At 43.6% G+C, this 25,886-nt stretch overlaps 1 protein-coding gene across 1 annotated transcript; it reads left to right on the plus strand.

Annotated features, from left to right (window-relative positions):
• The first annotated feature begins 745 nt into the window (after positions 1-745).
• LOC139163506 (ribonuclease inhibitor-like) lies at positions 746-25,886 on the plus strand. The gene is made up of 5 exons (XM_070744352.1): positions 746-756; positions 1,081-1,251; positions 1,655-1,825; positions 10,990-11,160; positions 24,342-25,886. Exons 1-5 carry the CDS (start codon positions 746-748, stop codon positions 24,400-24,402), a joined length of 585 nt encoding a protein of 194 aa, XP_070600453.1. The 3' UTR covers positions 24,403-25,886.

The raw sequence follows: 25,886 nt of genomic DNA on the forward strand, positions 1-25,886 counted from the left end.
AAAGTACTTCTGGTTATATCATGTTTTTAAATGGTTGCCCTTTCTTTTGGAAAGTTAGGCAGCAGAAGTTTATTTCTTGCTCTTCAACTGAATCTGAATATGCATGTGTTTCTGATTGCTGTAATGCATTAATGTCTCTTTTTCCTCTCATTGATAGTATTTGGCAAAGTCCTATGACACCAATTGTTATTATGGAGGATAATATTTCAGTTGCATTCATTGCTGAAGCTGAATTTGTTGGAGCTCGTTCACGGCACATTCACATCCGGTATCAAAATATCAGAGAGAAGGTGAAAGATGGATTCGTGAAAATTCAGTATGTGGCTACTACTGAGCAGATTGCTGACTTGCTGAATAAGCCATTGCCAGCTGATCAACATGAATACCTCACCAACAAAATGTGCCTCAAGTGAATTGATGTCTTGATGTCCTGATGTCCCTCATGTCTCTGATGACTGACAAAGAAGGGGTGTCGCGCTGGAAATTGCCAGCCCCCAACGACATTGAGAAACATCCAGTAGTTAGAGAGTTAACTCTGTCTAGTAAGATAGCTCCTCCTGTGTGATGTAACCTGTTTGCTCACATCCCCTCTTTCTGATGAAGAAGGGCGGTCTCTATCCAGAGTCCATTGTTCTTTCAAACTCTTCGGTTCATCTTTCTTAGCTAGAAGATGTGCCATCTTATGTCTCCTAAGACAATTATTATTTTTATGCTTTCTTAATAAAAGTAACTTGTTCATTCGAACATGCTTTGTCTGTACTTCAATATCCATCTCCTCTGGAAGGTCCTGGCTCATTCCTCACGGGCTGAGCACCTTGTTTAAGGTAGGGGTCTTCCTAATCCCGACACTGTGTGAGGGCCTCAAACATCCAGAGTGTACTGTAAAGACACTAAAGTTAGTGATGTTTTTCCTCTTTCAGTTTGATCTGCACCACTGTTTTTGACCATTAATATTCTGGGAATATATCTGTGGGAAACAGTTTAAGTTGCCATTCAGAAAAAACATTTACTTCATTCTCTCTAAAATATATTCCAGGCTTGTTTGTCAGAAGATAATACTTTTTTCAAACGTTTGTGCAGGCTTGATGGAAAGATCCTGACAGAATCTTGCAGCAGGAATCTTGCAGAAGTACTCAGGAAAAACCAGAGTTTGAGAGAATTAACGCTGTTCCTCAATAACCTAGATGACAAAATAATGGAAGTGCTGTGTGATGGGCTCAAGAAACCAGAATGTACAGTAGAGACACTACAGTAAGTGGCAGTTATTTTTCCTTTCTGTTTGCTCTGCGGAATCATCCTTTGGCAATTAATACTCAGGAAATGTATTCAGGGAGAGGATTTGCCACACATAATTACATTTCCTTTAGTGCCTATAAAACACATTCCATGGTTTTGTCCATGGATATTCTCAGTCATGCAGGTTATGGTTGTCCCAAAAGTGCTTTCCCCTCCCCTCCCAAAATGTAACTGCACTTTGTTTTTTCCCTTGAATACATTTCACTGCCATACATTCCTTTAATTCCTTAGATAATAAATTGCATGCTTGTATATGCATGCTTGCATAGATCATTGTTATTTTTCCTAAGATAATCAATTGTATACTTGTATTTGCATGCTTGTATAGATGATTGTTATTTTTCCTCCTTTTCTGCAGGCTTAGTGAAGGGGTCATCACCAAATCTAGCAGTAGGCATCTTGCAGAAGTTATCAGGAAAAAACAGAGATTGAAAACGTTATACTTGTATCTCAACAATGACGATAACGAAGCAATGGAAGTGCTGTGTGAGGGCCTCAAACATCCAGAGTGTAATGTAAAGACACTAGAGTAAGTAATGTTTTTCCTCTTTCAGTTTGATCTGCACAACTGTTCTTGACCATTAATATTCTGGGAATATATCAGGGGGAGGCAGGTCAGTTGCCATTCAGAAAAACATTCACTTCATTCTCACTAAGAATATATTCCAGGCTTGTTGGTCTAGAATTGATATGGTCTGGGCCCCTACCCATACAATGGAACAAATTAGTAAAATAGAAGTGGAGACAAATACTTGGGCAGATCACAACCCTTTATCTATATATTGGAAAGGGAAAAGGAAAACAAATAATTGGGCAATGAATAGAACTATAATAAAAGACCCACAGTACAAAAAATGGATAGAAAAAGAATTAGAGCTTTTTAAAAAAATAAATAAAAATACTGATACTACCCCTCAAAATCTATGGGATACAACTAAAGCATATATACGTGGGTTAACAATAAAGTTGAATTTAAGTATTTTTTAAAATGTACTCTTTTTCTGTATTGAAATTTTACTTCTAGAATAAGCGGGGTAGATACAACCCCATTTTTATGTTAAATGTATGTTTGTCAGTTTTGTCTATTTTAAAAAATTAATAAAAATATATTGAAAAAAACCCCAATATCATTTGTAGCAAAAAATAAAAATAGAGGAAAAAATACGATGAAAAATTACTAGGAGAACTTAAAAGACTAGAAATGTTAATGCAAAAAGAGGACAAGGGTGACAAGCTAAAAAATCGGAGAGAATTAATAAGACACAAATTGAGATTAATAGAACAAGAACCAATAGTAGAAAAGATAAAAAGAGCAAAACAAGAATATTTTGAACACGCTAATAAACCTGGAAGATGGTTGGCATATAAATTAAGAAAAGAGAGAGAAAATAGAATTATAAAAAAGTTGATAGATTCAAAGGGTACAATAAAACATAGAATAGAAGATAAAAAGGAAGTAGTATTGGAATTTTATAAACAATTATACAAGAAAGAAGAAATAAGCGAGGATTTAATTTTCAAATATTTGGAAAAAATAGAGCTACACAACAGCAAAGACTAAATAAACCTATTACAGATATGGAATTAAAACAATCTATAAAGAAAAATAATACAAAAATAATACAAAAAAATAATAAAGCGACTGGCCCAGATGCAATACCAGCTGAATTTTATAAATTGGACACAGAAATACTTTTCTCAAATATGCTTGAGACATATAATCAAATATTGATGGAAGGTAAATTACCAAAAACATGGTCAGAAACTTTAATAACTTTAATACATAAAGCTGACACGGAAAAAGAAAAAGTAGAAAATTATAGACCTATTTCACTATTAAACGTAGATTATACAATTTTTATATCAATATTTGCTAATAGACTTTAAAGTATTATAAATAATATGATACATAGTGATCAAAATGGATTTTTACCAGGGAGACAAATCAAAAATAATCTAAGAATAATAGTAAATACATTAGAATATTATGAGCAACATCCAGAAAAGCAAATGGCGCTTATATTTTTGGATGCGAAAAAGGCATTTGATAATGTAGATTGAAACTTTATGAAAGTACAACTAAATAAGATGGAGGTAGGAACAAAGTTCTTTAACATAATAGACGCTATATATACAGAACAAACATCTAAAATTATAATAAATGGTGAACAGACCAAAAAAGTAGACATACAACGAGGGGTAAGACAAGGTTGTCCAATATCGCCGCTATTATTTATCTTAACATTAGAGGTATTGTTGATAAAAATAAGAGCAGATAAGGAAATAAAAGGATTGAAGATCAAAAAAGAAACTTATAAAACACAAGCATTTGCAGATGTTGTGGTGTTTGTTTTGGAGGAACCAACAGAATATATTTTAAACTTAATAAATTCTATTGAAGAATATGGGAAAGTGGCAGGATTGAAAATAAACAAAGAAAAGATACAGATATTAACAAAAAATATGACTGAAACACAAAGAAAGTATTTAGGAGATTTATCAAACATGAAAATCACAAAAAAAGTGAAATATCTAGGGATATGGATGACCTCCAAAGCTGCATTTCTGAAGAATGATAATTATCTAAAATTATTAAGTCATATTAAAAAAGATTTAGAAATATGGAGTAATTTGCAACTATCATTGGTAGGAAGAATCTCTACAATTAAAATGAATATCCACCCTAAAATTTTGTTTCTTTTTCAAGTTATCCCAATAAACCCAGGATCGAAATTTTTCGCCAAATTAAATAAGATAATAAAAAAAATTATTTGGCAAGGTAAAAAATCAAGAATAAAACAAAATTCATTAGAAGATCGTAAGGAAAGAGGAGGCCTTGGCCTCCCAAACTGGAAATTATATTATCAAGCCACCGCCTTGACATGGATAAAAGAATGGTTGACCTTAGAAAACCAAAGGATGCTTATTTTAGAAGGCCACAACCTGATGGTTGGTTGGCATGCATTTATATTGTACGATAAATTAAAAACACATTCATATTTTAAAAATAATATTATTAGAAAAGCATTGATAGAAGTATGGTGAAATAAACCCAGAGGCAGGGTTAGGAGAGAACGGTACCTTTATTCAGCTCAGAAAGGGTAAGTGACTTTCAGCTAGTACCGTTTGCTCTACTTGGGAGAAACCGCTCCTTTTATACATTTGCGGTTCCCGCCAAAGCAAGAGCAGCCGCGTCTGAGCCAATCAGGAGCGACTTCCTGATTCTAGCTCAGACAGCGCTTTAACAAGGAACAAACAATTTACAGAGATACAAGGTAGCCATTACAGGATACAACACCCCTCCCTCCTTAGTTTGGATACATCCATCACGAAAGCCATGTGACAAAGTCATCCAATCTGCCGGGTCTCCGCGAGGCTCGCTCCGACCTGCGCAGTTCAGTTGCGTCCTCGCTACCGACGGTGGAGGTCGGCTCGCTGTTGCTCCCCCGGCGCGGCTGGGGCCTGTTTTGGGCTCCAGCCTGCTGATTCGGCCTGGTAGGCACAACGCTGGCTTCGGAGGAGGAAGATGGTTCGGCGTCGCTGGAGGATTCTCGCTGACCTGATAAGTCCATTTGAATGTCTATTAAGTCGGGTTGCGTGTTAAAGTCTGTTGAGATGGGAGCGTCTGTGTCATCGGTTTGCTCCAGGGAGTTTTCCATGCGTTTCCTTACGTGGTCAATGTACCTCTTCCACATTCGACCATCCTCCAATTTTACAATATATGTTTTAGGAGCAGTTTGTTTAACAATAATTCCCTTCATCCAGTTTACACCCCCATCAAAATTTTTTACAAACACATTTTGTCCCAAATACATTTGTCTTTCAGGGTTTACATACATTGGGTTATTAGTACAAAACCTTGGGTGTAGCCTATCTAGTGGGGACCTTAGTTTCCTTCCCATTAGTAACTCAGCAGGGCTTACGTGCGTGTGAGAGTTTGGGGTAATGTGCTGGGTTAGCAAAAACTGGTCCAAATTCAGTTGTACATCTCCAGGGCCTGACCTGCGCAATGCTTCCTTAGCCACGCGAACGTAGCGTTCTGCCAAGCCATTAGCCCAGGGCGAGTAAGGCGAGATGAGTGCATGTATGACTCCTAGATTATCTAAGAACAATTCAAACTGCCTGGCCGTTAATTGCGGCCCATTGTCAGACACTAGGATATCAGGGCAACCATGGGTAGCAAACAGCCTGCGCAGCACCTTGATGGTGGCACTTGTGGTTATGTTGTTCATTGCTATGATTTCCACCCATTTGGAAAATGCATCAACTACTATTAAGAAGTATTGTGACCCCACTGGCCCTGCAAAATCAATATGGATCCTGGACCATGGCCCCGCAGGTTGCTCCCACTCTGCTGGAGTTGTTTTGGGGGGGTTAGGCCGTGATTCTTGGCATGGATCACATTTGGCTACCCAGTTTTCAATATCAGCATCCAAACCTGGCCACCATAAGTGCCCTCTAGCTAGGCCCTTCATCCTGACAATCCCAGGATGGCCCACATGTAACATTTTGAGTACCTTTACCCTTAGGCTTTTAGGAATGATCACTCTATCCCCCCACAACAGATAACCTTTTACATATGACAATTCTAGTCTTTTGGTTTTGTAGTCACACAATTCAGGTTTCACAGAATCATTTAGCCATCCCTTAAGTACACAGTTTACCACTTGTTTTAGGATTGGATCTTGCTGCGTGTGTGCAGCCACCTCCTTTGCAGTAGTTAGTGGGTTGTCCTCGAGTTCTGTCATTAAGACATCAGCAGATGGGGCAGGGTCCTCCACTAACTCTGCCATGGGGCACCTACTGAGACCATCTGCGTGGTTGATGGTTTTACCCCCTTTATGGATGAGCTCGTACTGGTATCCTGAGAGGAAAAGGGCCCATCTTATTAGTCTTGGAGACATAAATGGAGGAGTAGGCTTGTTGGGGGTAATTATGGAACTTCTTCACCCCTGCCACTAAAGCTAGAGCCTCCTTATCTAGTTGGCTATAATTCCTTTCAGTATTGGACAACGTTCTGGAAAAGAAAGCAATTGGGGCCTCTGTATTATTAGGCAAAACGTGAGCTAAGACTCCTCTCACGCCGTAAGGGGAAGCGTCGCACTTAAGCCTGATGGGTAGCGAAGTACTATACTGGACTACCACACTTTTAGAAGTTAATAATTGTTTTGTTTGCACAAAGGCTTCGTGTTCAGATCTCCCCCATGTCCAAGGGGTTTCTTTCTGTAGTAAACGGTGTAGAGGCTCTGCTGCTGTTGCCTTCTGTTTTAGAAAAACGGAGTAAAAATTAAGAAGGCCTAAAAAAGCTTGCAATTCAGTCTTATTTTGTGGCTCTGGGGCTTCTCTAATGGCTCTCAGTTTCTCAGTCGTGGGGTGGATACCTTCCTTATCGATTTTGTAACCTAGGAATTCTACACTGTTGGTTCCCCAGATGCATTTATCAGGCTTAATTCTTAACCCTTTGTCCTGAAGTCTCTGAAGTACTTCCCTTATTCTTTTGTTGAGCTGTTCTTGGTTTTCCCCTGCAATTAAGATGTCATCAAAATAGGGAATGGCCCCATTTATCCCAGATAACAAACGTTCCATTATGCTTTGGAATATCCCTGGGGCTATGCTTACTCCAAACTGTAATCTGGTACATTTAAAGGCACCCCTGTGGGTCACAATTGTTTGCGCGTTTGCTGTCGGTTCATCGACAGGCAACTGCTGATAAGCTTGCGCGAGATCGATCTTTGCAAACCTCTTTCCTTCCCCCAGGGAGTGCAGGAGTTGTTGTACCACCGGAATGGGGTAAGGGTGGTGTTGGAGGGCTTTATTTAGCGTAGATTTATAGTCAGCGCAAACTCTTAAGGAGCCATCTGGTTTTAGAGGCGTGACTATGGGTGTTTCCCAAGGTCCCTGCTCCACAGGAACTAAAATGCCTTGGCTTATGAGCTTATCCAGCTGCAGGTCAAGTTTGGGGAGGAGCGGAAGGGGTACCCTGCGAGGTTTGAGCCGGACAGGCGGGACCTTGGGGTCAATAGAAAACGAGATAGGGGGCCTTTTATACGATCCCAGGGTGGGGCTAATCACTTCAGGGAACTCTTGTAAAAAGTTAGGCATGCTATCAGAGTTAACAGTACAAATACCAGAAATTTCAATTCCCAAAGGTTCCATCCAAGCCAACCTCAGGAGAGAGTGCTTAGCCCCTGTAACAACAATCATAGGCAGGGTATATTTAACATTCTTAAACACGATAGGTACATTCACTTTGCCCAGAACAGAGATTATCCCCCCTTGAAAATCTCTAATTACCAATGAGGTTTGCAATAGCTCAGATTTAGATAGGCTAGGCATGTACAATTTAAACTTTTCCCACGGCATAATGGTGTATTTAGACCCCGTGTCAAGCTCCATAGAACATGGCTTGTTGTTTAGAAGTAGTGAAATTACAATCTTGCCCCCATTTTTTGTTGCCGTGTTATTCACGGAAAATTGAGTGTTACCTCTTGAGTAGTCGCGGTTAGCGGCTGAGTAGTTCTTTCGGCCCGAAAAACGGAAAGGTCAGTTTTCTCACGGTTGAGGTGTTTGACTCTGGGGTCGTTGCTGGCGCGGAGTGGAGAAGGTTTCCTCCGGTGCAGATGCTCTGCAGGCTTCAGCGATGTGGCCGCGTCGGTTGCAGCGGCGGCATATGGCGTCCCGGAAGGGGCATAGTTGGCGCTGATGGTTTCCTCAGCAGCCGGCGCAGGGGGCGGCGGGGTGAGGAAATCTGTGTTGTCTCGGCTGGTCTTGCAGCAGGAAACAGCTGTCCTCGTTGCGAGCTGGTGGGCTGAGGTCGTCTGGGTCCTCGGCGCGGGAAAACGTGGAGTCTATCTTGGCGATGACTTCTTTCCTTTCTTGATCCATCAGCTCTTTAGCAGTGGCGTCGGCGACCTCTGCGGTTTTTGCTAGCTTAATCACTGTTTGTAGGGTCGGTTCGTCTTCGGTGAGGAGTTTGTTCCTGACCGAGGCGTTTCTCATGCCAAAGACTAAGGCATCGGTGAGGCGAGCTTCCGGGTTGCCAAACTTGCATTTCGCAAGCACCGTTCGAAGTCGCGTTGCAAATTGGTTGATTGATTCCGCTTCGCGCTGAGCCATTCTGGAGAACTGGTGCCAGAAAACCATGGCTGGTTTTGTTGGCTTGAAATGGCTCGCGAGCTTGGCTTGCAGGACGTCCCAAGCGACGGATCTTGCTGGCAGCGGGTCGGTGAGAGTCTGGGCGAGGGCGCGGGTTTCTGGACCGCAGTAGTTTAGGAAGATGGCCCGTCTCCGATTGGCGTTGGCGTCCTGTATTCCTGCTGCTTCGAGGAAGATCTCGAAGTTGGCTAAGTAGTCGTCCCAGGAAGTCTTCTCGGGATCGAAGAACTCAGGAGCCCGGCCGATTTGGAGGTTGTTCATGTTGCACGCGTGGTTTCTTTCGTCCGTCGTCGCCAGTGAAATAAACCCAGAGGCAGGGTTAGGAGAGAACGGTACCTTTATTCAGCTCAGAAAAGGTAAGTGACTTTCAGCTAGTACCGTCTGCTCTACTTGGGAGAAACCGCTCCTTTTATACATTTGCGGTTCCCGGCAAAGCAAGAGCAGCCGCGTCTGAGCCAATCAGGAGCGACTTCCTGATTCTAGCTCAGACAGCGCTTTAACAAGGAACAAACTATTTACAGAGATACAAGGTAGCCATTACAGGATACAACATATGGAATGAAATAAAGAAGAACCATTTTTTGGTAATGCCAGAATGGGTTTCACCCATTGAAGCTATTACACACCCGAATCTTAAAGAAAAAGGTAAGACTTGGAAATACAGGGAGTTGTTAGATAATCAATTTAAATTAAGAACAAAACAAGAATTATATGATTTAGGTATTGACTTAGATTGGTGGCAGTACTTGCAGATCAGTTCTAGATATCAAACAGATGTAAAGACTTATATCTTTAAAAAAGAAAATAATGTACTGAGTAAATTATTATTTCAAAATCAAGCAAAAATAATTGGAAATGTATATAAATACTTATTAAATTATAGAACGATAGGTTGGATATTGAAAGACAATATGATTAGTTGGTGCAAAAATTTAGGCAAAGAGACAAACTTAGATACATGGGAAAAGATATGGATGTATAATTGGAAAATAACAAAATCAATTTCCTTTAAAGAAAACCAAATTAAGATGTTCTACAGATGGCACCTTCCACCATATAGAATTTCCAAAATGTTTCCGTCTGTATCGCCTATTTATTGGAAATGTAAAAAAGAAATTGGTACATATTACCATGCATGGTGGACATGTTCTGAGACAAAAATATTTTGGAACAAAGTAGAGAATTGGATAAATGAAATAACAAAGGAGAAGATTAAAAAATCTCCTGAATTCTTTTTATTGGGTATTTCAAATACAAAGTATAAAAAAGAAACGTATTATTGGTTGCAGCTAGAATAGTACAGTGATACCTCGTCTTACAAACGCCTCATCATACAAACTTTTTGAGATACAAACCCGGGGTTTAAGATTTTTTTGCCTCTTCTTACAAACTATTTTCACCTTACAAACCCACCACCGCCGTTGGGATGCCCCGCCTCCGGACTTCTGTTGCCAGCAAAGCACTCGTTTAAACGGGCACTTCGCTAGCAACGGAAGTTTGGTTGTGGGGCTTCCCAGCGAGACAAGCCTCAGTGAAATCGCAGCATCGCAAAAACACAGAGGTCCAGGGGTGGGGTTTTGAGGACTTCGGTGTTTTTGCGATGCTGCGATTTCACTGATGCTCCCTTTGCTGGGAAACCCCACCTCCGGACTTCCATTGCCAGCGAAGCGCCCATTTTTGTGATGCTGGGATTCCCCTGCAGCATTGCAAAAACACAGAAGTCTGGAGGTGGGGTTTCCCATGGAGTGGAGCCACAGGGGAATCCGAGCAGTGCAAAAACGAGCGCTTCGGCTGGCAAAAGGGGAGAATTTTGGGCTTGCACGCATTAAACGCTTTTCCATTGATTCCTATGGGAAACATTGTTTCGTCTTACAAACTTTTCACCTTAAGAACCTTGTCCCGGAACCAATTAAGTTTGTAAGATGAGGTATCACTGTATTTGCACAGAAATGGAAAGAAAAGACAATACCAAAAGACACTGAAGTATTTAAAAAAATCATAGAATGTGCAGAACTAGATATGATGACCAAACGTTTAAATAATCAAACTGAAACAGAATTTTATAAAATATGGAATAAAGTATATGACTGGTGGAATTTTTAAAATGGTATTAACAATTAAGTATAAGATAGAATGAAATAGTAAATAGTATAGCTAACTTAGAAGTGTATATTCTTTCATTTCTTTTTCTTTTGTATTACTAATAATTTTTTCCCTTTCTTTTTGTATAAGTATAGAATATCTTAAAATATAAAGAAATTTAATTAATAAGTTTAATATTATAAATATAGAGTAGAATTTAATAAGAATGTAACTTACATGTGTAGCTTTTCTGTTTTGATCTGACTACAGTTAGTTTTTTTTAATATTTCTGTATTAGTTAGACTTCTACGGCAAGCGGAGCAATGGTAGCTCCTTAAATTTTTTAATGTTGCCTGTCCTTTTGAAAATCAATAAAAATATTTTTTTTTAAAAAAAGAATATATTCCAGGCTTGTTTATCAGAAGATAATGATACTTTTTTCACATTTTTGTTTAGCCTTGCTGGAGAGATCCTGACAGAATCCTGCAGCAGGAAACTTGCAGAAGTACTTAGGAAAAACCAGAGTTTGAGAGAGCTAACTCTGTTCCTCAATAACCTAGATGACAAAATAATGGAAGTGCTGTGTGATGGGCTCAAACAAGCAGAATGTACAATAGAGACACTAAAGTAAGTGGCAGTTATTTTTCCTTTCAGTTTGGTCTATGGAACCATTTTTTTCATATTAAAACTCTGGAAATGTATTCAGGGAGAGGATTTGCCACACATAATCACATTTCATTTAGTGCCTATAAAACACATTCCATGGTTTTGTCCATGGATATTCTCAGTCATCCAGGTTATGGTTGTCCCAAAAGTGCTTCCCCCTCCTCTCCCAAAATGTAACTGGACTTTGTTTTTTCCCTTGAAAACATTTCACTGTCATACATTCCTTTAATTCCTATGAGAATAGGAAGGCCTGTGTGAGGGCCCCAAATATCCAGAATGTACTGTAAATACACTATAGTAAGTGATGTAAGTGATATCTCTATAAATCTAAATATTGAAAAAATTCCACACAGCCGTGGTTGTGGGCTTATATGAGCAAAATATACAAATAATCCTTATTTTTTTCATTTCATTGTGTTCAGAAATGTTCAAATTAGTATACTAATGAAAAAAAGTATTCAAAAAAACACTTTCAGTAGGTAAAACCAATCTTTTTTTTCTCTGGATCTAAAAGGACCCGGAGGATAACAAGTGTAGTTTCACCCAGCAAAAACTAAACAACAAATCCCTCCTCTAAAGTAAATGGGTGAACCAAAGTTAACTTGGATGAAGGCCCAAGGCTTTGGTTCAGGTCACTATAACCTTGGCTATTATTGCTTTCTGTATAATCAGCAGCTGCAGCTACGATAAGGAAGTAGGGAAAATGTGGAGGGGGACTTTCTTACTGGAAATGTGCTATTGTGTGGGTATAAAGATCCTCTTTTTATGTTAGGAGAAACAGGATGTTCCCATGTACACATGCCAACTGATGATATATATCGAAAACTGTTATTTTCCACAAACTGTTATAACCATATATGGCAACTTATGCTCCCCCAAGCTACTGTGTATTCCAAGGGTATAAAAGAATGATTCTGACACCCATTCGGGGTTCAGGCCATTTATTTTGTTATCTTGTGCCTGAACCTGCGCAATAAACCTTTCCTTCATCTAAAGTGCTGGCTTCTGTCTCGTCAATTCTACAACATTTTCTGGCGACCCAGATGGGACAGTAAGCGAGGCGATATTTCGCTGAGGGTAGCCTGACCCCTCGGGCCCATCCGGGGGCCACTGCTGAATATTCTCCAGGCGCCACGGGGGAGCAAGCCTCCGGGAGACTGCAGTGACACCCCGCTGGGACCGACGGAGCTGAAGGTGAGCCCAAGATCCCTTGAGGGAAGGAAAGGAGGTCTGAACGGATTGGTATCCTGGCCAGGAAGGTTTGGGAAGACGTCTGCAGGCGAGTATTTGTAAATTCAAGTGGTACCGGTCTCATTTGGAGATCGAAGAGGGGGTCTGATCACCCCCCTGGACTCGGGGCGATTGTCCTAACGAAGTCTGTGTAGGTTGTGTGGGTGGTTAAACCTTCGCGGTTCCCTTCAGTGACTGTTGGAAAGTCCAGCACTGTGGGCCGGAGGTAGTGTGGTTAGGGTAGAATGGGTGGTGGAGGAAGCGTTCCCAGTACCCCACTGGAATGCATGCTGAAGGGTTTTGATACTTATTTCAGTCATAGTGATTACAAGCCCCCCCCCGCCCTAGGGCAACTAAGGAGAGGTTGCGTTTTTTATGCCAACAACAATGGCCTCATTTGGGGGTGGGGTGGGCACCGGAGGGAACGTTTAAAGACCAAATTATAGATGATGTGTGGGGAAAGATAGTTGTAAATGAGGAGCAGTACCCCAATCAGTTGCAATATATAGAGGCATGGGAAAATGCGGTGGCAGAAAAGCCAGGGGAGCTTTTGCAATGTCAGGCTGAAATGGTACGTTTGTGTGTGGCTAGACCACGGAAGGAAAAGGCTAAGAATACGCTGAGTAAAGGAGGAACTGCGAAGGGAATTGTGAAAAGGCAAGAACCGAAGGTGTCAGACTTTAAGAAGAAGGTGTTGGGGCAGGCTGAGGAGGAAATAATCAGGCCCCCACCATACGCACAAGTGTCACCCCCGGTAGATAACGCACAGATGGCAGCGGCTGCTGCATTATCAGATGATGAGGAAGGAGAGGCTGTGGGGCCCGCCAAAAGGGAAGGGGGTGGCGAAGGAATGGCATATGGGGCAGGTCGTGAGAGGGGCGCTGGAGCGATTGGTGATGCAGGGGTCAGAGGAAAGCCCAGAGAGCTTCCTTCAGCGTTTGATTGAAGCATATGAAATGTATACGCAAGTGAACCCGAGATCGGAGGATAATGTAAGAATGTTGAACGAGAGGTTTATAGCTCAGAGCTATGAAGATATAAGGGAGAAAGTTGCAAAAGTTAGAAGGAGCTTTGGGAAAGAATACTACAGAGTTGTTAGAAGTGGCACGTAAGGTGTTTGTGAATAGGGATAAGGTGGAGAAGAAGGAAAAGGATGCACGGATGCATAAGAAGGCTGAGTTGTTGGCGGTGGCGTTACAAGGAAGGGCAGGGTTTCCAGGAAGGACTGGGTTTCGGGGCAGAGCTGGTTTTCAAGGCAGGGTAGGTTTGGGACCGAATCAATGTGCGATATGCAAGTTGGAAGGACATTGGAAATGGGAATGCCCACAGGGGGCACAGTGGGGACAAAGTGAGTGGAGACGTTCAGGGGGTGTCTGGACGGGTAGTCGGGAGACAAATTTTGAACCCAGTCACCTGTGAATTTAATGGTTCTGAGCTCAGACATGAGTTTGTGTATATTCCGGAATGCCCTGTGCCATTGCTGGGCAGGGATTTATTGAATAAATTAGGAGCTACTATTTCGTTTAATGAGGGAAGGCAATCTTTAACGCTTAGTCATCGCCCTGAGACAATGTGGAGATTGATGGTGGCTAAGGAAGTGGAGCAGGCGGTGTCAGAAAAGTAGAGGGGGTTTGCGGTGCCTGGTCTGTGGGCTGAAGATAACCCCCCCGGCTTTGCCTCGCATCACCCCCCCATTATAGTGGAAGTGAAACCGCTTGCCACTCCTGTGAACATTAGGCAGCGCCCTTGTTCCAGGGAAGCAATAGCAGCAATTTATAATTGTATCCAAAAGTATTTAAAAGCTGGAATTTTGGTCCCTATTCAATCCCCATGGAATACCCCGATTTTGCCAATACGGAAACCAGATGGATCTTATAGGCCTGTGCAGGATTTGAGGGTGGTAAATAGTGTGACAGTTACCATTCACCCGGCAGTGCCCAACCCTTATACACTGTTGAGTTTGATTCCACCGAGGGCAAAGTGGTTTTCTGTGATAGATTTGAAGGATGCATTTTTTACGATCCCAATACATCCAATTAGCCAGCCGCTGTTTGCTTTTGAATGGGAGAATCCAGAGATGGGGGCTAAGAGGCAGTATGCATGGACTCGTTTACCTCAAGGTTTTAAAAATTCACCGACGTTGTTTGGGACAGCTTTGGCTAAGGATTTGGTATATTATGTACCTAGACAGCAAGGGGATACAATATTGCAATATGTAGATGATGTTTTGGGTACAGGACACTTAGAGGAATCATGTTGGGACAACACTAATGCTTTACTTGTATGGTTGTTGGAGTGTGGTTATAGGGTGTTTCGGAAAAAGGCACAATTTGTACGGAATCCCATTTGAGGTGGCCGGACGCTCTACCATTGGCTCTTTATCCCATAAGGAGTGCTCCAAGAAGGCAGCACCGACTTTCACCTTATGAGCTGATGTTTGGGCGCCCTCCAACACTTCAGAGGAGAGATCTGGCTGGATGGCCTGAATTGGGACATAAGGGGGGAGTATGGAAAATGGAAATGGTACAGGAATTGGAGAAACATGTAGGAAAAAAAAATAATAAAAAAAAAAATCCGAAATTATGTATTGGAACAATCCCCCCCCCAAGACTTGTAACTAAGTGCCATACTTTTCAGCCAGGGGATAGGGTGTGGGTGAAACATTGGAAACAGGAACCATCAGAAGGGAGATGGAAGGGTCCGTATGTCGTAATTATGACATCTCCCCTTGCTATTAAGATAGCCGAGTCCAAATTTTGGATATATTGGACTCGAGTGACGAAAGCAGCAGATGAGGAATGGAGCGTGCAGCCAACTGCTCATCCAATGAAATTGAAATTTTGCTTTGGGTATATTAATTGCTACACGCTTTGCTTTTAGCATATGTGTTGTGTACAAATATAACTGGGCTATCGAGAAAAGGCTGCGTGTTAAAGGGAGACCACTCTGCAGGGACCTTACCGGCAATAGGTCTGCATCGCACAGTGGTGAAGACAAAGCCCCCCCCCTGCTAAACCACACCGGAAGCTGGTTTTCAACGCACGGGAGAGGCTGGGATGAAGGGGTCAAGGGGTTTTGGGGTACTTATGTTAATCTTGCTTTTATGCTTTGCTGATGCTAATCATGTATGTATTCATAACTGTGTGTGTGCTTATACTGGAGGTCTGGCGGGGAAGATCTATAAAGGGTGTAAATATATAATATCTTTTAGGAGAGTCTTTGGAAACATTGTACAGATAGAGGTTGATCGTTCTATTCCCTCAGGAACTACGTTTGCCTTTGGCATAAATGGGCTAGGAAGGGATCCTATTACCTATCTCTCAGTTAAAATGTGGAAGGTGGTTGCAGGGGAAGTGCGAACCTTGGGGTGGTCTGTTTATGATTCCCTTAGGAAACTGGAAAAACCCCTGCCAATCAGTGACACAGCCATAAATTTGTTTGTTGAAATGGCTGAGAAAGTAGCAAAGACACTGACTGTTAGGAATTGTTTTGTGTGTGGAGGGACGAATATGGGGGAACAATGGCCATGGGAGGCCTTGGAGGCAGAGCCCCTTGTTTTTAATAATCTGTCTGTTACTGGCAACATAACTAAAAGGGAAAGAGTGACAGGAACCATGTGGACTTTAACCACTAACTTAGTGGGTAGAAATTGATTTACGAGAATGGGTAGTGTGAATGTTGGACACTTGCTTTGTTTGGGATTTTGGGATTTAGCTTATGAAAAGTGGATTTCCCCGGGGAATGCTACTAAACCTGTGAAATTTGATACTACTAATCTTAAATACCTTGGGTCTGTAGGTCAGGGAGAAGAATGGGTAGCTCCTCAGAATATGTATTGGATATGTGGCAAGATAGCCTATGAAGCCCTACCTAGTAATTGGTCTGGCTCCTGTGTGCTAGGCTGGATTAAACCTTCATTTTTCTTATTGCCGATAGCGACTCGCCAAATGTTAGGTGTCCCCCTGTATGAACCCATTGGCCCACGCGATAGAAGACGGCGAGATATAGAGAACACGGACAGCCAGGATAATACCTTTTCTGGGTTCCCATGTAAGACCTTGGCTGCATATGAGGAAAGTGAGGTTTGGAGTTCAGAAAGGATTGTGTGTACATATGGGAAGGCTACGTGGGCGGAAGATGGGTCCTGGGGATACCGGACACCGGTTTATATGTTAAATAGGATCATTAGGCTACAGGCAGTCCTTGACTTGTCTGGAAGGAGGATAGATTTTGCTTTGAATTATCTATCGGAAACCTCTACCAAGCTTCGGACTGCTGTGTATCAAAATAGATTGGCATTGGATTACCTCCTGGCGAAGGAGGGAGGAGTTTGTGGGAAGTTTAATCTTTCCAATTGCTGCTTACAGATAGATGATACTGGAAAGGTGATTAAGCAGCTCACTAAGGAGATACGACAATTGACCCATAATCCAGACCAGGTATGGAAGGGCATTAATTTAAAAGATATGTTCGGTACTTGGTTTCCTAAGTTGCCTGGATTACAGGCAATAGTGGCATTTATTGGGTTGATTGCTGTGGGCTGTGTACTTTTACCTTGTATCTTACCTGTCTTCATTAGGACTATATTCAATAGCTTATCATTGCTGGCTGAGCGTAAAGCTACTGCTCAGGTAATGGCTATGTGGGAATTTGCTAAAGATCGTAATGAAGCTGAATATGCTGCATTGGATGCGGAAACTGCGGAAACTGAGTATGCGACTCTCCTTGCTGAGGAAGAAGAGTCGCAAAGGGGGGAATAAAGTAAATGGGTGAACCAAAGTTAACTTGGATGAAGGCCCAAGGCTTTGGTTCAGGTCACTATAACCTTGGCTATTATTGCTTTCTGTATAATCAGCAGCTGCAGCTACGATAAGGAAGTAGGGAAAATGTGGAGGGGGACTTTCTTACTGGAAATGTGCTATTGTGTGGGTATAAAGATCCTCTTTTTATGTTAGGAGAAACAGGATGTTCCCATGTACACATGCCAACTGATGATATATATCGAAAACTGTTATTTTCCACAAACTGTTATAACCATATATGGCAACTTATGCTCCCCCAAGCTACTGTGTATTCCAAGGGTATAAAAGAATGATTCTGACACCCATTCGGGGTTCAGGCCATTTATTTTGTTATCTTGTGCCTGAACCTGCGCAATAAACCTTTCCTTCATCTAAAGTGCTGGCTTCTGTCTCGTCAATTCTACAACACCTCCCTTAGAAAGAACCCCTCAAATAAGACAAAGTCATGTAATTTCAAGTTTTAGATATGCAGGGAATTTTTTTTACAGGGTCTCAAATTTCATTTCCGGACAAAAGGACCTGAAGAGAACAGCAGATTTCAAGACAGTTCTCTTTTGAGGGGTGGTAGGGAAGAGGGGTTGTGGATGTCAACACTCCCTACTATATCTACTATTATTTTCATTATAATCGTTAGAGATACTGAATTCATTATAACAGCTAGAGACATTGAACCAAGAGGGAAGGGATTTGAAAAAGAACTCTTACAGATTTCCTATTTAAGAACTCACCTATGTGAGAAGAGCACAGGATCGGACTTATGAAAGGATCTATTGAAGAGGGGACAATTCATATCCCCAATGAAAGATCTTGTGGCTTGGCTGAGCTGGGGGTTATATCTGTTTTAGATCCTGGCCTGAATGAATTAATGAATTAATTATTGATTAAATTATATTAACTGTTGTTTTAATATTTTAATGCTTTTATATTTTTAATCTTTTTAACTAATTTGGGGGAGGGTTAAATTTAGGGACAGATAAATGGAGTATGAATGGATGGAAAGCATGGTAAGAAGGGAGAATTGTTCTAATATTGGGGTTTTTATATTGTTAATTGCTATTTTTAATTAACTTATTGGGGTTAATTTTAAGCTGGATGACTGGGAATGATTGGACAGAGAGTATGATTGGGATGAATGTTATGAATGGAAGAATCAGTTTGCTTAGCGATGTAGAGGCAGGAGGATTGGGGAAACCCATCTCTGGGGTGACAGAGGGCCAGAAGATCCTGGTCTTGCTGGGTAGAGTCAGATATAGTGAGAGACATAGGGTAGGCCGCTCCCAGGGAAAAACAGCTCGCTTGTTAAAACCAATCCCTTGTTCCGGCTCCATGAACTCAACCCAGGGTGCTGATGACAAGCAGAATCTAGACCCTGGGCACCGGCTGCTGCTACTTAATGCCAGGTCGGTTGTGAATAAAGCTCACCTCATCCAGGATATACTCCTCGATGAGGAGGCCGACCTGGTATGTGTGACTGAGACCTGGCTGGGCCCAGAGGAAGGGGTTCCTCTCTCTGAAATGTGCCCAGCTGGGTTTCAGGTGTACACCAGCTCTGACCCCAAGGAAAGGGGGGGGGAGTGGCTATCACAGCCAAGAAGACCACCAATCTATGCAGGCTCGCTGCTCCTGAGATACCGTGCTGCAAATCCCTCTTTGTGAAGTTGGACCTACCGTGTTTCCCCGATAGTAAGGCAGTGTCTTACTATCTTTTTACCCCCAAAAGCCCCACTGTGTCTTACTTTGGGGGTATGTGTTATATTGTCCCGGGCACCGGGGCCGGCTCGTCTTCGGGCTTCGGCCCGGGCGAGGCCTCTTCTCCTCCGAGCGGGCGGCGTTAGGCGGCGTTGCGCGGCAGGCGCGGCTGCCCGTCGGGCCCGGCCTCCATCCCTCCTGCGCCATGGCGGGGCCGGTCCGCGATGCGCGTCCTGGGGGCGCCCGGCTGGCCGGCTCCGGAGGCTGCGGCTCTTCCCGCTGCTGCCCAACGCCGAGGATGCCCCGCGCCCAGCCCGGCTACGGCAGCAGGCAGGCAGGCAGCCCCAGGCGCGGCGGGGAGAGCAAAGGCGGCTTCGGCCCGGGCGAGGCCTCTTCTCCTCCGGGCAGGCGGTGTTAGGCGGCGTTGCGCGGCAGGCGCGGCTTCCCGGAGGAGAAGAGGCCTCGCCCGGGCCGAAGCCGCCTTTGGTCTCCCCGCCGCGCCTGGGGCTGCCTGCTCTCCCCGCCGGGCCGGGCCGAAGCCGCCTTTGGTCTCCCCGCCGCGCCTGGGGCTGCCTGCCTGCCTGCTGCCGTAGCCGGGCTGGGCGCGGGGCATCCTCGGCGTTGGGCAGCAGGCAGGCAGGCAGCCCCAGGCGCGGCGGGGAGAGCAAAGGCGGCCACCATGGCAACCATGGACCTCACTGAAGTATTTCAGGGCCTGACTCATGAAGGTATTCCCGATATGGTATTTCTCTCAGAGCACTTGATCAATGATCTGAAATTCAGGGGCTTAGATATCTTGCCTTTGTCATGGTCAGATCATTTTCTACTACAGCTGGATTTCAAGACTCCAATCCTCCCCCACAGGGAGGTGGAACTGATCAGGAGGTTCCACCCCAGATGCATGATGGATCCAGAGGGCTTTCAGAGGGTGCTTAGGATTCTGCCGGATTCGCTTGCACACACTTCGGCAGAGTCTTTTGCTGCAACCTGGAATATGGCAGTGGCAGAGGCTCTGTACTGAATTGTGCCTTTGCAATCTCTCTGTGGCAGTAGGCCCTGGAGATCTTGGTTCACTGAGGAACTCCGGGGGATGAAACGTAAGAACAGATGTCTAGAGAAGCGTTGGAGAAGTCAATCCGAATCTGACCGAATACTTGTAAAAGGTCATAGGGAGATTAACAAAGTGGTGCTCAGAGCAATAAGATGCTTGTTTAATGTTGCCCTGATTGCATCTGCAGAAGGGTGACTTGCTCCCTCCTTAATCAGGGGGGAATTGATGAACCCTTACAGGTAGTGCTGAGGACTTTAACAAGTTTTTCACAGATAAAATCACTCAGATCCAGACAGACCTTGACTCCAGTTGAAAGGCAGTGTCGGCTGACAACGAGTCAGTTGAGATGACAAGGGCTTGGCCTAGTCCATCTCTTTGGGAGGAGTTTGATCTGGTGAAGTGGATAAGGCCATTGGAGCTGTGAGTTCCGCCACCAGCTTATTGGACCCGTGTCCCTCCTGGCTGGTCTCGGCCAGCAGGGAGATGACCCAGAGCTTTACCAACATTTTGTTCAGGGAGGGGTCCTTTCTGGGTCCCTACAAGGAGGCACTCGTGCACCCCATCTCAAGAAGCCTTCCCTGGATCCAGCAGTATTTAACAACTATTGTCCTGCCTCAATCTTCCCGTTATGGGGAAGGTTGTTGAGAAGGTAGTGTTGCTCCAGCTCCAATGGTGCTTAGATGAAGTCAGTTATCTAGGCCCTCAACAGTCAGGATTAAGGCCCAACTACAGCATGGAAACTGCTTTGGTCACACTGATGGATGATCTCTGGCAGACCCAGGATAGGGGTTTATCCTCTATCCTGGTGCTCCTTGACCTCTCAGCAGCTTTCGATACCATTGACCATGGTATCCTTCTCTGCCGACTGGAGGGGTTGGGAGCAATGATCCCTCTAAGGTGCGCGCTTGTGTGGGGGCGCACACAATAATGCCCCCGGGTGTCAGAGATGGGGGCGTGGAGCGACAAGGTTTTTCTTCATTTGAAAAACCGCACACTCCCTATTCCACTTCCTTATTCCCTGCCCGTTCAGGAAAAGATGGCCGTGCCATCAAGCACTTTCACCCTTTCCCTGAGTCTCACCTTCGGCTGCTGAGCCCAGGCAGCGAGGACATCGGCAAGTAGCGGTGGGGGGATGGTTGCTGCTGCTGCCACTACCATTAGGAAGGAGGGGAGCACGTTGCAAGGGGGGCAAGGTGGGGGGCTCGGCCTGCACTGGGACAGAAGAGTAGAGGTGGTGGGAGAGGGGGCTTTGGGCTGACGTCAAGGCCTGCGCCCAGGGAAGCGGCGTGCTTTTCAAACATGCCGCTTCTCCAGCAGGCGGCTTCGCCTCCTCCCCTGCTGCCATGCTGGGGGCTTCCCCCTACCGCTGGGTCCCTTACGCTGCCAAATTCCATGTTTTTGCCAGGGGCGTTGGGCCTGGGACTCATCCCTGAGCTTCACCTCCTCCCAGCCGCTGCGCTGGGGGAGGCCCCCGGCCCCCGAAGATGAGTAACACTGAGACATGGTTTAAGGATTCTAATGAATGGGAAATATCCATACCAGGATATACACTGTATAGGAAGGATAGAATAAAGAGAAGGGGAGGTGGAGTAGCCATTTATGTTAAGGAAAGTCTAAAAACAATGCTATTTCAAATGCTATTTCAAATCTGTAAAGATTTGGAGACTCTCTGGGTTTGCATGCAAAATAAAGAAGGTTCTGTCATTAGAATTGGGGTGATCTATAGGCCTCCAGGGCAATCTGAGGAATATGACAACAAGATGGTGGATGAAATTACCCAAATGGCAGTAAAGGGAGATATTGTGGTTATGGGCGATTTCAACATGCCTGATGTTGACTGGAATATCCCCAGTGCCCTTACATGCAAAAGTTTCAAGTTTCAAGTTTAATCAGATTTGTATTCCGCCCCTGTTCGCAGACTCGGGGCGGCTCACAGCAATAGCAATACAATGTAAGACAAATCAATATTTAAATTACTTTAAAAAACACAACAAATTAAAACCAATCATACACACTAGCGTACTATGCATAAATTTTATAAGCCTAGGGGGAAGGAACATGTCAATTCCCCCATGCCTGACGACAGAGGTAGGTTTTAAGGAGCTTACGAAAGGCTAGGAGGGTGGGGGCAACTCTGAATATAGAATAAGAATATAGTAGAGGCCTTTACAGGAGCAGCTCTGGCACAGCTGGTTAAGACACCGACTAGAGGGGAGAATATTCTAGATTTAGTCTTTACGAATGGGAATTGGGTTTCAGAGGTTAAGGTGGGAGAAAAATTAGGTTGCAGTGACCATCTATGTTTGTGGTTTGATGTAAAAACTGATTGTGAGCAATTTTATACTGCAACCAAAGTATTAGATTTCAGAAAAACAAATTTTAATGCAATGGGGGAATATTTAAATAATGAATTAAAGGGGAGGGATAAAATGGCAGGAGCGAGCACCCAGTGGACTGTATTAAAAAGGGCCATCTTAAATTCCAAACAAATAAAATTCAAAGTTACAGCTAAAAAAACTAAAAAAGCAATTAAAATACATATATAACCATTCAATCAACAAACACACTATACGTTCATCGGCCAGGGGGGGAGAATCTAATTACCCCAAGCTTGGCAGCGTACGTGAGTCTTTAGACCAGTGGTCCCCAAACTATGGCCCGGGGGGGCCGCATGCGGCCCGCTGAGGCCATTTATCCGGCCCGCAGGTGAGTCTGTCGGCCTGGAGAAACCCCCGTGGGCTCTGAACCCCGCCCGGCTCCTCTGGCTGTGTCCGGGGACCATGCCAATGTCCCCTGTAAGGCGTGCTGCCATGCACACAAAAACAACCCCCCGTATAGTCTTTTCCAAGGCCGCACGGGGGAGCGGAGGAGGAGGAGGCAGGTGTGTGCACGTATGTGTATGTGTTGTGCCCGGCTCAGCTTTAGGCAGGCCTTCCTTTACCTCGGATGAGATGAGATCGAGGGGGACGTTCTCGTCGCTGTCACTCCGGCTTCGGATGTGCCTCAGCGAGTGGGCACAGAGACTCACCACCTCCTCTGGGTGCAATCCCCACCTTGGCGGGAGGCGCCAGTGATAGACACAGGCAGTGGGGAAGGAGAGGGGGCCGCTGAGCCTCTTTGAAGTTCGTGGCGGAGTGCTCAGCCTCCCCCCCCAGGTGCATGGCAGGCTGGCAGTGGAATGGGGAGCTTGCGTGCATAGGCACGTGCGAACCTTCACTGGTGCAAGACTTCCCCACACTTTCCTTGTCGCTCCCCGCCCCAACTCCGATGCGCAGCTCCCCAGTGCAGCCTTGGAAAAGACTGCATGGGGGTTTGTTTTTGTGTGCATGGCAGCACGCCTTACAGGGGACATTGGCATGGTCCCCGGACACAGCCAGAGAAGCCGGGCGGGGTTCAGAGCCCACGGGGGTTTCTCCAGGCCGTCAGATTCACCTGTGGGCCGGATAAATGGCCTCAGCAGGCCGTATGCGGCCCCCGGGCCATAATTTGGGGACCACTGGTCTAAAGACTCACCTACGCTGCCAAGTTTGGGGTAATTAGATTCTCCCCCCTGGCCGATGAATGTGTAGTGTATTTGTTGATTGAATGGTTATATATGTATTTTAATTGCTTTAGTTTTTTTAGCTGTAACTTTGAATTTTAATTGTTTGGATTTCGATATATATTGTCTTTTTTATATTGTCGGAGAGGGGCGGCATATAAATCCAATAAACTTAAACTTAAACATATTCACTTAGGCTGTGAAAGAAGCAAGGAACACTTTAGATTGTTGCCTTTGAGTAAGTGATTATTTTGTGAGTGGCCATTTTAATCATGAAGGCACCTTTATGACAGTGCTCAAAATGTGCTTTCAAAATTCTAAGTGAGATGTTTCTGTCATTTTACTATTCTATAGCTGCTCACTTATAGATGTTGGTGAATTCGATGACCTACTTATTTCAAGCATATTGGTATGGGTATTGTTTTGAGGTTCTTGGAAAATCCTTGGTCAAGTCATATGATCATCAAGCTATTCCCACCTGCTCACATGACTGGCAAGCCACATCCACAATCATAAAATTTTTGGTAGCGCTTCACTGGGTCAGGCTGATAGGTCTGTAGTTTCCTGGATCTGGGGTTTTCCCCCCCCTTTTTGAAGATGGGAACTACATCACTCTTTTCCAGTCCTCTGGCAGTTCTCTGGTGCTCCAGGATCTTTGAAAGATATAGTTCAGTGGTTCTGGGAGCTCATCTGCCAGTTCCTTCAGAACCTTGGGGTGCAATCCTTCTGGTCCTGGTGATTTGATGGAATGTAATTCATTTTATTCTGGTGACTTACTGAGAACTTATCTTTTGATAGATTAAAATAAGTTTTTTGTTTTTCATTATAGGTTGAATGGAAAAATATATTGCATGATACGGAAAACGGATGGACATGAATCACACTGCTAGGAACTCCATATAAATATTGTTTCTTCATGCTTGTTTGTTTGATCTATTTTTCTTTCCATTCAGAATATAGTTAGGAAGAGCTGGAATTTAATATGATATTTCAAGTGAAAGTGTAAAGAATTTTCTTTCAGCAATTATGACTTGAACTGAGGACTTCTGTAAATGAAAAAAGAATCAAATTAACGTCTAAGAAAAAGAAAGAATCGTTGAAAACAGAATTGTAACATATTAAGTTGATTGATCCTGTGCTTGTTTATGTTTGCATGTTTATTTCTGTTTTGTTTTGTTTTTCATTATTAAAATAAAAATAAAACATTTAAAAAGAAGAAGAAAAATGCCAAGCTAGGAGGATAAAAGTTAGCTCCCAAAGTTATAAATGAAAATTCTTACATTCTCAGGTTATTATTGCCCTTTGAAGTCTGAATAAGAGAAGGAAACATTGGCAGCTTGACTGATTAAGTGCCATCAAATTCACTTTGACTAGAGAGGGGCATGGTCAAGCACTGTAGCGACACTGCGTTCTTTGCACTCATGCAGGGAACGCCGAATCCCCACTGTGCTGATTCAGTTTTGAATCAGCCCAGAACCTCCCTGAAGGTGGAGTGAAAAAGGGGACCCGGTCAGGTATCTGTTTTGGGGTCTGCATACCCCACGGAGGGCTGACCGATAGCCTCCACCAGCAGCAGTACGAAAGCAGCTAGCTGCTCTTAGCCATGACGACTATGTAATGGGAAGATTGAACTGAAGAGATGGAAGTCATCTGGGAAGAAAAGGAAATGTAAGTGTTGTGCTGGAGGAAGAAGAGACAGAGAATTGATGATTTGGGTGAGCATTTTTGCCAAAGGAATTTAAAAATAACCAGAGAGAACTGTGCCTTGTGTTTAATCGTGAAAGCATACAGAGAAGCTGTAGGAAGCTGCTAAATAGATACTGGAACTGTTTAATTTGCGAGGAATGAGTAGAAAATCTATAACTAAAACCCATGCTGGAAGAAAATTGGATTGCTTGTGGATTGAAAAGCTGAATTTAAAAATAATTTAAAGATTTAAAAGACCTAAAGTTTTAAACTTTTTTCTTTTTTCTGGATTTATAATAAGTTTTAAGGAGTTTGGGGGGATTAAATGATGGTGCCATCTGCTGGTGAAAAAATGGTTGATTTGAGAACACTTGTTTATTCAGTTGGCCTGAAAAAAAAGAAACTAGCTGGACTGCTGATTTTTTTTTTAAAGGTGATAAAGATGAAACAAAAGGAAATATTGTTAACTGTGATTCTGAGCATGAACTTTAAATGAACACTTAAAAAAAAAAAGAAAGCTACTTTATACTGGATGGACGATGCTAATAGCTATTTTAATTTAGCATTGGCCAGTGGGGATGTAGCCAGGGTTGGGCTACTGTCTGGATGGGGGGGAATGCCGTGTGGTAGTGAAAATGGAGCTCCACCCCAGAGCAACCAATTTGCATTAAAAGATGTTGAAGGAAAA

Source organism: Erythrolamprus reginae, chromosome 1, assembly GCF_031021105.1.
Source record: "Erythrolamprus reginae isolate rEryReg1 chromosome 1, rEryReg1.hap1, whole genome shotgun sequence".
Lineage (NCBI taxonomy): Eukaryota > Metazoa > Chordata > Lepidosauria > Squamata > Dipsadidae > Erythrolamprus > Erythrolamprus reginae.